The sequence below is a fragment of the Protomyctophum bolini genome (genome assembly GCF_963924005.1).
Source record: "Protomyctophum bolini genome assembly, chromosome: 1".
NCBI classification, from domain to species: Eukaryota; Metazoa; Chordata; class Actinopteri; order Myctophiformes; family Myctophidae; genus Protomyctophum; species Protomyctophum bolini.
Window position 1 is genome coordinate 26,547,054 of NC_137862.1, and position 12,181 is coordinate 26,559,234.

At 42.2% G+C, this 12,181-nt stretch overlaps 2 protein-coding genes across 3 annotated transcripts in view; one reads left to right on the forward strand and one right to left on the reverse strand.

The window, feature by feature from the left end:
- The window catches only part of mindy2 (MINDY lysine 48 deubiquitinase 2), a 31,659-nt gene extending 28,003 nt beyond the window's left edge, over window positions 1-3,656 (reverse strand). The window contains 1 exon segment of the mRNA XM_080759558.1: window positions 1,407-3,656. Within this exon segment, the coding sequence (XP_080615684.1) occupies window positions 1,407-2,651 (1,245 nt within the window). The 5' untranslated portion in view covers window positions 2,652-3,656.
- A 1,996-nt stretch (window positions 3,657-5,652) lies between these two features.
- Window positions 5,653-12,181, forward strand: part of adam10a (ADAM metallopeptidase domain 10a) — a 114,960-nt gene continuing 108,431 nt past the window's right edge. For both annotated transcript variants that reach the window (XR_013963797.1, XM_080759326.1), the window contains exon 1: window positions 5,653-5,813. Coding sequence is in view for 1 of the 2 variants with exons in the window: in XM_080759326.1 (XP_080615452.1) it covers window positions 5,747-5,813 (67 nt within the window). In the remaining variant the exon portion in view is untranslated. The remainder of the gene's footprint in view (window positions 5,814-12,181) is intronic.

Sequence of the window (12,181 nt, forward strand, 5' to 3'; positions counted from 1 at the left end):
GTGTGTGTGTCTGTCTGTCCCGCTTACTGTATATGTGGACCTGGCCCTTTTGTGCCCATATATGGAGCTGAGTGATTTGTGAGTCATGGTGACATGAGTGTGGTCATGAGCGTGGTCCTGCTTTGGGGACTCCTTATATGGTTATGGCTGAGTCATGGTGACATGAGTGTGATGGCGTCTTTTGTGACCATATATGGAGCTGGCGTGGTCCAAGCACTAACTATGACACCCTGCAGATCATGTCTGTAATTTATTCTAATTGTTATTGCAATTTACGATCTGCGTTCGCCTTCCGCGTTCGCGCGTCTTACTCGTAATAATAAAAATCACACCCCTGTGAAGTGAGCAGTGCAATGTTGTGAAGTGAGCAGTGCAACATTGCACTGCTCACTTCACTGGGGTGTGATTTCTATTATTATTACAGTATTAGTATTTTTCTTATGAAAGCAGAGAGTATTCTGTTTCATACGGTATATAGTATGTACATGTCGCTATAGGCCTTATTTTGTGAATATTTAGTTGTTAGGTCCATGCTCTCTAAAATTATCTTTTTCAGAGAACTTTAGAGATGGCATGGGCCTGAATAACTATTATTCACAAAATAAGGCCTATAGCGACATGTACATACTATATACCGTATGAAACAGTCGACTCTCTGCTTTCATAAGAAAAATACTAATACTGTAATAATAATAAAAATCACACCCCTGTGAAGTGAGCAGTGCAATTGCACTGCTCACTTCACAGGGGTGTGATTTTTCTGGGTGGTATTTTTCTTATGAAAGCAGAGAGTCTACTGTTTCATACGGTATATAGTATGTACATGTCGCTATAGGCCTTATTTTGTGAATAATAGTTCTTCGGGTCCATGCCTTCTCTAAAGTTCTCTGGTGGGCGCAAGCTGCATTCAATAGCCAATTAGTGACAAACTGTATATGTGTACAATGTGTACTGTTTTCCTCCTAAAAGTAGACATTCAGGGCTTTCATTCGGTATATGGTTTGTATAGGATATTATTTGTGCTCAATTTTATATCGGTCTTTTGAACTAAAAAAACTGAACTGAAATGTCTGTCAACTTCAGGCCTCCATATCTCTGTTGTTTTTTTTCACAAGCAGCGTGCAGGCAAAAGCAGGTGTTAGAAAAAGGTCAATATCTCCAGAATGGAAGATGGTAGAATCATAATTTTTTTTTAAAATTGAAGTGGACAAGTTGGGCTTTCTTTTTATTTATGCGATTGTGATTCTCGCTATAAGAGGCCCCTCGCTGTGGGCCCCCCAAAAAGTTCAAAAAGCCCATGTTAAGCCTTCAGCACCAGTAAGCCTTGGTCCGCTAGAACCTGTAGCAGTCTATGTGTTAACAAACAGTGTCGTAAACGGATTTTAAGACACATTTCATGGACCTACCTTCCACGACAGCAGGAGGACATTCATGATGGCCAGCAGCGGACAGGGCCCGTTCTCGTTCTGGGTGATGACCGCCGTGTTCTCCTCCTTCCACTTGATCCACTTGATGTGGTATATGGACTGGCCGGCGGCGGCAGCGGCGGCGGCGGCGCCGCCCCGGTCCTTCTTGGCCCCGTCGTCCGCTGCTCCACACAGCTCGGTGGTGGTGGTCTGCAGAGCCAGGGATGATGATGTCCCCCCCGGCCCCGTGTCTTCCAGATCCAGCCCTCCCTCGCTGCTGTTGAGGTCAGAGCTCGGGCACGAGTTGAGGTTGGAGAAGGGAGACTGGTCGTCGAGGGGGGAGTCCACCAGACTCCGGGACTCTCCGGGGGGACTGACACCACTGGGACCGGGACCGGGGCCGCCGGGCTCCGGGTCACTCCCACGTCTCAGCGGCGGCAGAGACAACAACAGACCCTCTTCGGAAGAAGCGACGTGGGGATGAGGAGGAGACGGACACGGGTCGCTCCTAGATATTAGTCCCGTTTTCCCGTTCTTAATGTCTCCCGTTGTGGTTGTGGTTATTATTACTGCCGTGTTGTTGTCCGATGGGCATAGCAGGCGCGTCGGCTTGGCGAGCTTTACCTGTTCCATTGGCGGCGGACAAGTGGACCGCTCCACGGGCGGTGCCTCCGCCGTGCCTCGGCCCCGGGTCCTGATCGCAGCAGCAGCATCCTCCGAGGAGGATGACAGTACTAGTCGACCATCCTTTTTGTTGTTTACTAACTTTGAGGAGCCACCCTCCTCCCTCTCCTCCTCCGCCTCGTTTCCTGTAGCTAGCTCCGAGTCATCCTCATCATGTCCGACTCCCATCCCGTTACTGATCCGATCCCCAGACTCCTCCACCGGCCGCGATCCGCCGCCGCTCGCCTCCCTGTCCTCATCCACCGACAGGAACCCCATCATGTCTGGCCTGTCGTCAGCTTTCTTCTCCCCACCTCCACCACCGGAGACGACGGCATTGTTAATGTCGGCGAGTGCGACGCTGCTGGTGGTGGCGGCGTTAACGTTGACGTTAACGTCAGCGGCGGAGCCGTTATTATTGCAACTGTCGTTAACCAGAGTGCGAGTGAGAGAAGGTCCGGTATTATTCTTGGCTCCCTTCAGTCCACCACCCACAGCCGTCACACCGTCGTCCATCTGCCGCCCCGCCGCGCACAGAGAGCCGCCGTCACTGTCTCGGTGCAACTTTGCATTTTTCTCCATTTCGACTTAAACGAAACTGTCGACAAGATTTTTTTTGTCTTTCTTTTTCGTCTTTTAGCTAGTAAATTGCAGCTCGAGCTTCAGTCCAGCAGACGCCATGATGACAACTCTGCTAGTGACGTCACCAACATGCATGGTGTTTTTAGAGCAGTAGGGGGCGCCAGAGCGCCGACGGCGTGTGGTGCTGTGTCGCATTCAGGTGGTCCCGTTTCATTATAATGATGATATTATCATCAGCTTTAGCTAATGATTCATTATTCCCCGTACTTAGATTGATGTATTATTTTACTGTATGTATGTAGGCCTATGTCATTGATTGTATTGTATTGTTTTTATGTATAATTGTCCTGTTTTTGTTTTGTTTATTTTTGTTCGTTTTTTGTTTGTTTGCATAATATTTTTTCTCAGTTAAAAACATAAATATATATAGTATCATCAGCTTTAAACTTGTACTAGTAGGCCTAGTAAACCAACCACTATGTCTAATGTGTGAATTAGAATTACTCACATACTGTACGCAGCATGGGTCATTAATTGGTACTGCCAAAATGACGCATGTCATGTGGACTTTATCACTGCCCAGTTGGCAGTAATAACAGTGATAATAAATAAGGGGGAGATATAAAAGTAATTTATTATAAATTACTTTTTAGTATTAAAGATTTCTGGTAGTTTTGCCAGCTGTGTGTGTGTGTGTGTGTGTGTGTGTGTGTGTGTGTGTGTGTGTGTGTGCGTGCGTGCGTGCGTGCGCGCGTGCGCGCCTGCTGCCTGCTGGAGGTGGGCAGTGGGCACTGAGCAGAGCTCAGAGCTAGGCCCTCATGTACTAACCTCTTTCAGCCACTTGGTGGCAGAACATACTCAATCTACCGATTTTTTAATTGATTGATAGATTGATTGATTGATTGATTGATTGAAAGATGTATTAACAGATATTGGAGAAGTACAGTACATTTCAAGCACAACTCAATACAAAACTGTTAACTGTGGACGACACCATAAAGCATTACACTTGTTTACATTACAATAGTATGGGTCCATGTTCAATTCATCATAACATTTAGAGACAAATATTATACAAATATTATACACTTCTATATAGCCAAAAACAGGAAATCATCATAGAGGAAGTAAAAAGGGGGAAAAAACGTATAGGCCTACAGTGAGGGGGAAAGGGGTGGGGGGGGAATCAGATTTTACGGGGGCCAGTTTCGAATTGCAGCCATCCTTAGGTGGCCTTTGAGAGCGGTTTTGAAGGAGTCAAGGAGTCAAGTCATTTTTATAGGCCTATCATTTTTATCCCACGATTTTGCATCCCATTTTTTTCACAGAGTGTCAATTATCTAATGTAATCCTGGGCATGAGGAGTCCAAGCCACTTCTTTTCACCTGACAGGGGAGAGTTTCCCCGGCCGGACGTAGCTCGTGGAAGGAACACATTTGGCCAGGGGGAGGCAGTTTAGAGACCAGGATTACTGCATTTTTTTTGTGAGGGGTATACCTACCCTATTATAGGGGACACAAGGAGAACATGCAAACTCCACACAGAAAGGCCCTTTCGCCAACCCTGCCTCGGGTATATGGGCACTTATGACACGGAGGAGGGAACATGCCCACAGCGTCCCCAGCGGGAATCGAACCAGGACCTATAGATGTGAGGGCGACAGCACTACCGACTGTGCCACCATGCCCCCTCAGTGGATCTGTCAGATCCGTGATATTCGCTGCGTTCTCGCATGAGTGACATTTTCAGATCCGTGGAACGTCAGAGAAATTGCATTTCCATACATGAAATGAATGGAGTCAGACTCTGGATTGGTTACGAGACTACAGCGTTGACGAAAGAAAACTGATCGCCATGACGCCATCTGCAGTCATCTGCAGTCTATTGCAGTATTTTCCCTTTGGGCTTGACTGACCCCGGTCCATTTTATAGCTGCTTGCAGCTATATTTTTTTATTGTTGTTGCTGTTGTTGTCTCGTCATTTTCATACAGTATATTCCAAGAACAACAGCAACTATATGCATAGGTTATAGCCTTTAAGTTATAGGCTAATATGGACACACATGTAGTCATCCCATATACTGTTTTGCTTTGGCTTTCACATTCAATCACGCAATGCTATATAATAGTAGCCATAGCCTGTATACTTTTGGAATAGTATAGAGATAAAACCAATAAAAAGGTTTTTTGATCACTTTTCTTTTTTCTTTTTCTTTATATGGATTTTGGTCAAATAATCATATCATATTCAACAAATCAAAGTCCTGTCAAAGTAACTAAAAGTGATATGTTTAGCAATGAATCATGACAATTTATTTTGTCGAGAGTTGGATGAACCTGTGAACAATAATTGTAAAGAAGGTATTTTTTTCTTTATATTTTTTGTAAAACAGTCAAAGACTTTAGGCTACTTGAATTTAAATTTGATTTCATACAACTCTGCCATACTGTCTGTTATGTGTAACGCAAGCAAATGCAGTGTTTTTGGTAATATTTTATGTTTAAATAATAATAATACAAATATAATCTTGCTATCAAATGTGATCATCATCATTGCGTCCAGCTGTTGCTTGACAACCGAACCAACCCGCCAATCACAGCGCTAATGTACCTGCTGGACCATGGGATGGTGGTAGACTCCAGCAAGAAAAGACTCCAGAAGGGAGGAGGGACTGGTGGTCAGTGTTGCCATGTCTGCTCATTATACGCGACTTTTGGCTTGTTTTTCTGCGTGTAAATATGGGTAGTTAACAGTCTTTGTATTGAGTTGTGCTTGAAATGTACTGTAATTCTGCAAAAAGTTAATAAATACTTCAATCAATCAATCAATCAATCAATCAATCAATCAATCAATCAATCAATCAATCAATCAATGTTTTCATAGACCCTGTATGCTCATTTCTCACGACTCACAATACATGGCAACACTGCTGGTGGCGGTGACGTCATCGTGGAGTGTTGTGGCGCTGGAGAGAGAGGGCGACTGTACCTTTAAGTCAAAACGAAACAAGCAATTTTTAGCCATCATCAGTCTCTCCCTCTCCACCACACACACACACACACACACACACATCTAGTTTTATTTGGCTCACACAATGAATGTATTCAATATGATATGTCTACAACTATTACTCATGATGTGCTGTCTACGGAATAGCAGAGGTGAGTTTTTGTCACTGATGAACAGCGGGTAAAAAGGGAAAGTGTTTATTGATAGCTAGTATAATATAGCTCCCCGGGTGAGCTAATCGGATCTAGGAGGAATATATCCCAAGCAGTGTTGTGGTCGGTCGGTGGTGACTGACTGGGGGTGAATGCAACTGCTATTGCTAACAACACCAACCTTATCTGCACCGCTGCTTCTCCACTATACAGACATCCTATGAAAGAGAAGATTGGCTAAATAAATACACAAACACTCAAGTCATTTTCAGGCAGCCCTCCCTCCATGGGGGTTAGTTTGATAGCAGCCCTGAATTCAAGCTGCTTTGACTAGCTATAGACAGTTTGCGTTGCGATGTACAATGTATGGGTCTTCAGTATAACGCCAGGAACCCTAACCGTCACCACCAGGCGTTACATCTGGGCTAAAACCTGGCCGAATTCTGCCATTCTCTCACGCGTCGCTTAATTTGCTTTGTTGTAGCCGTTATCATCATCTGCATAAATCAGAGATTGTAAAACTAAACTAAAACGACATTATAATGTCGTTCATTATTTATTCCTGTAAGTTGGCTAGCTGGATGGATGGTGGGTGGGCTGTGGTGCTGCTGCTGCATTTAAACAGTTGTTGTCAGTCAGCCTTTTCTCATAGACATGTGTGTGTGTGTATATAATATATATATATATATATATATATATATATATATATAAGTGTAAGTCGAATTTATACTGTAGCCTACCATTCCCCTGTCATAATGGTACAGTAGTCTGGGCTGTAGTCTGTACAGAAACAAAAGTTTACAACAGACCATGATTGACGCCACCGACCAGTGGTGTTACTGTGTTGTTGTTACTGACTGACTGCATGGAAGGGAAGGGTCCTCCTAGCTGCCAGAGGGCGAATGCCAAAAGCTGCATTAGCATACTTTAACTTGTCTGTACACACATACTTTTAGTTTTGAGTTCCTAATCATTTCAATTCATTGTGCTGCTGTTAATACGTCGATTCATTAGTTTTTTGTTTGTTTTTTCGGTTCATTCCGGGGTTTTTGTTTTTGCCAGATACATTTGCCCATTCATTGACTTAGAATGATACTATTCCATGTTTTTAAATGGTGGTATCAACATAGTCAACTTTTTGTGGAACCACAATACAGAGCCATAGCGTTCAGATTAAATTATATCGTTTAGTATTATGTTCTGCTCTTTTCCCACTTTGTATTTTGTTCAGTGATGACAGGAGTTCCTGCCCTGGTGATGGTTTTCTTGTTGTAATTGCAGGCTAGTACACTTGACATAATGTGTGGATTGACAAAACATGATCAGTAAATCCACCACTGCTGCACTGCATGTGTCGCTGAATCATGCAAAGGTTCTTCTATCATCAACAATGTTTTATTCCTGATACCGTTTCATCTTGTGGAATCTTGGTTTTATGGGCGTGGTATGCAGATATAAGGTAATTCGGGAACACCTAATTTCAGCAACACATTGATCTTCAATATGAAGTCCTAACTGTTGGGATTACACTTTGTCATGACTTTGTCATGACACTCGGTGGTCATTGCACGGGGCAGTCACTGACATGGTTTACTGGACTATATTGAGCATTGGCCCTGTTTGTGCTTCCTGTAAAGACAATCGAGCACTATGCTATCTGTTGACAACAAAATGCATACAAGAGCATGCCTTGCTAGCAGCATATTTGGGACTATCGTGATGTAAATAGTAAATACGTTTTCAATGTGCTGTAATGGGCCTGGGTCCCGGGACCCAGGGGTGGTCGTTTAGATTGGTCACATGGACATTGTATGAGTCCCTCGCTTCAACGATGTTAGGAGTCATGTTTTGTCTTTTTTTTTGTCTTTTATTTTATTTTTACAAATTGCAGCATTTAACTCCCATTTCATCTAGTATGGTTATAAAATGGTTATATTCATACATAAAATATATCTGAAAGAAATAAACACAATTCCAAGTCTTTTAAAGAGTTATGCAAACAACAATGCAAAGTTGCAAACATAAAGTAAATTAAATAGCACCAAATTACAGTACAGTGCTGAGTACAGTACTGCGTCCATGGGTCCCCCAGAAAGGTCCACGGATGGGTCCATTATCAATAATCTGTGTTTTGGGATGCAAAATGCACCCCATTAGCACCACTGGACTAAAGTAAATTATATATTTTTTATCAGCAGTTTTGCATTTGGTCTTCACAGAGTAACTGGAAGATATATTTTATATGTTTAAGATATGTTTTGTTTAATTTTACAGTTTTGTTTGTAGTTATGACTTCCTTTTTGCCATCTCTTTTGCCATCTCTTCATAAACAAAACAACTGCTATTGCCAGTTTAATTTAACCTACCTACACTGGGTAAACTGCAATTAACCTTCAGAACAGAGTAATTGTATTCTAGTGTCATGATAGGCTGACGGCAGTAGGCCATTTCTCTTCTTGCAGTAATGTGCGTTGCTCTATGAATTCAGAGTGACAGGGCCATCCTTTTTTTCATACGAGGCATTTTATGCTTTATTAGCTGAGTGTATGGATAGGAAACCAAGGGCACCATGAGTGACAGAGTCAGAGTCTAACTCGGGTCATAACTTAGGAGCACACGGTCTGTGCCCTTTTTCCTCTAACCTACATTTCCATCATCGTGATATATGTCTGCGATTACAGGAAGTAGGTGATATGGCATGTGCATTGCATTGTGCAACACATTTTCTCACTTAAGGCGGATGCTGTACTCGCTATGAATTAGACTGCAGTGTACGTTGTAGACTTTCTGCCAGGGCGGTGGGACTTAGCAGTGATTGAATTGGGTTGTTAGAGCAGTTATTTTTGATTGCCTTATTAATATTATAATTTATACTTTACTGTATATGTATTTTATATGTAAGGTATAATGTATGGCTGAGTGGTCATTGTTTATAGATAAATCACCGACAGGCTGATTCCATATATGTGTCGAGCTGGCCGGCGTCTGCCCAGCTGCAGCACTGTCGGAAAACAAGGAAGTGAGTTGATCAAATAGAATCCATTTTTGCTGCTTCGTCTATTTCACGCTCAAATGTTTTCAAAAACATTTTTGAGAGCAATGTTTAGCTGTAAATTACATTGTGTGTGTGTGTTTGTTTACACGGCTGTCATGTTGGAAACGGCAGTAAATAAAGCAGCAGGTGCTCCGAGGGTTTGATTACTTATAGAGTGGAGCGGTCTGTTATCAAGAAATAACACACAGCTGAATTCGGTGATTGACCAATCAGAATCAAGCATTCAACCAAGTCATGTAATATAATGTATTATTAGCTTTTGAAGTGGACTAACAGCCACTAGCTCATAACTCATGTTTAATGGTTTGGTTGCCTTTGTCTGTGGTATTACGGAAATCCAGCAAAGTCTCAGGAATGTTGAATAATACTTAAGTCAAACAACATTTATTTTGTGTGACTGTGAAGCACACCTCTTATTTCATTTCAAAATGCCAGAGATAGGAGGAGTTATATATCCAATTCTTCCATTATATAATATTGGTGTCGAATGCTTTTCAAATCATTATGATTTGACTTATACCGGTAATGACATTTGTGCGAGTCAGTTCAAATTGCTATAACCACAGAAAATCAAATATAAATGTAACACACCACAGGTAATTATTTGGTAATTATTTCATTCTAAAACTTGCGGCAAAAACGTCCGTTTATCTTAGAATGAGGAATGAAGGAATTCCAAAATTGGCAAACAAATAGGATCTATTTTTGCATCGCCACATTTCTTTGGTATAGACCAGTGGTTTTCAACCCTTCTCACATCAAGGCCTGTTTAGTCTGCATTTTTTGAGCCGCGGACCGCCAATGCCATGTGATGAGATTTAGCCTCTCACACCCACAACTAAAGTATTGTTCTGTTTTCGTTGCATAAGATCTTGTATAGTATACAAATCCATGCTCTTGGCAAACATTGATCAAAATAAGAATTATTTACATTCTCTGATTGTGTAGAATTCTTGTAAATGAACTTGAAGTAGTGCAGATGTTTAACAATAATGTTACAACTCTTGAGAGCGTATGCCTGACGAAGGTCAATAGACTTTCCAATAAATCTATTGATAGCTTCCAATAAATCTATTGATTGTGCACAGAGACGAGTGTGCGGAGCCTCCCTTTATTCTTTAAACTCTTGAGAGTGTAAAATGAAACCAAATGGACCCCTTCATTTTACACTCTCAAGAGTTGAAGAATAAAGATGTGGTTCATTTGGTTACCAACTCCATCATTTAGCCAGACCACTGGTTGAAAACCACTGGTATATGAATCGTCTTCCACTGCCACTTCTACTCCGTCCCCAGCCTAACTACAACAGCAGCACATTATGGAATCAATTGGATCAATCCCATTTTGTCGTCGCCATTAGCAGGGAGTTTTGTTTGGAGGATAATACTCTTGTCAGGTGGCCTGCCACCTGCTGCTCTCACAGCTAACAATGTCAGTGTTCCACTACGTCCATCAATGATGCACAATATGGAGGAGTGGCGTTTTTTGTCCTTCTCCTTCTTCTTCTTCCTCCGAGCAGTGTGACCTAACCTATACAGTAACAAGCTACTAGAAGCTAGCCTTGCAACCCATTGCCATGCATTGCACACTGCATATTAATGTGAGGTTGAGATGAGTCATGTCCTGTCAGTGGCACACCCGCTTCCTCTGTTCTTGTCCATGATTCCTTCCATGTCAACCTTGATGTCGGGCAGGAACCTCCGTATCTCATTTTATGTTTTGTTTTTTGAGTGGTGCAACCACTCCTATAAGACAGCTATGTGTGTCCCTGGCTGTGTCCAGGGTCCGAGCACGGAAATAGCATATTATCACCATCAAGTGTCACTGTTGCACAGGAGTTGAGGATAAAAAGTGAGGAGGACTGTACATACGTTTTAGGACGCCTAAAGTGATTGGCTGAATTGGAAATGAGGATGAAATGTGAGGACGCCAAAAGTGATTGGCCTGAATGTGATCATGTATGATGATGATAAGAGCGCCGGTCACTTCACACACACGGGTGTGAAGTGTGTGTGTGATTGTTTTTCCTCCTGAGTCGAAATGAAAGCCCTGCTTGTCCCTGAGTGTCTCTGTGCAAAAGGAGTGAACATTGCCAATCTAGGTTGTAGATCTGCAAACTCACTATATTGACGACGTATAGAGTATAAGAGAGACCTCACACTTAAAGCATGTCAACACATCCCCTGTAGGATGTCTGGCTTGTAGAAAGTATTTTGCTTTTCACAGACGGCTCCAGAAATAAACATGAATAATTCCAGTCTCTCGGAAACTGTCTATTTCGTGGAGAATTTCCTATTTTATGTATAGATGTAAATAGTTATTTCATTAATGATTAAATGATAGCTTGTTGTTCACGAATAGCCTAATTGTCTTTTTAATGTGAAACATGAGGCCATGCTTTGGGAGGTGGAAGGAACAATACAGTCAAATCAACTCATTTTGATTAGGAAATTGAGCCCGGCGCACTCAACAGAGTCCTTTTAACTGTTGAGTTGTCTATACTAGTGTTTTTCTGTTATTGATGGGAAATAAAACCTTTGCTGAAAATAGATCAACAAGCTCACAGTGTTGTGAGCTTGTCGATCTGCTATCGTCCTTGAAAGGGTGTGTTAACCCATTCTGGACGAGGAACCCCTTTTGGTGTTTCAAGCATTGTTATACTTTAGCTATGGAAAAATAGCAGATATACAAGCTCATAGCACGGTACAGAGTGCCGCGCTACGAGCTTGTAGGTCTGCTATTTTTGAAAAATCGTGAAAATGTATCGCAAATCATTGAATATATATTATTTCAGAGTGAACGTTTTTTTAACTCAAATCTTTGCTTCTGGGAGGGGTCCCTGGAACAACATATTTTCAGATGGGGGTCGGCGGCCAATTACATGTAGTTTTGGCGGTCCTTGACATGAACATGTTTGAGAACCACTGACAGAGAAACATTGGTTTTTCAGAAAACTGTCAGGATTTAGTAGAATCTGTTCTTATGTCTCAATTGAAAAAAACCTAAGCCTCACCGGGGCCCAACACAATCTACTCAGCCTTCATCAGAGTCAGCAAATCAAGTCGTTTGCCAGACAGCAACCCCTTGGTTATCCTGTGGATGCCTGGCTGTGTGTGAGCCTGTGATTTGTTTTTACAGCATTTCCAATTCAAACAGACAGATCAAAATTCAACCACATGAATTGACTTAGTTGGTTATTTTTCCAGGTGGAGGATCATGGATCTATGCATGTGTTGATTTTGTCGACTCATACTATGACGACAAATGTTCGTCGACTACCTTTTTTTTCACTGACGGAAACTAATCTATGATG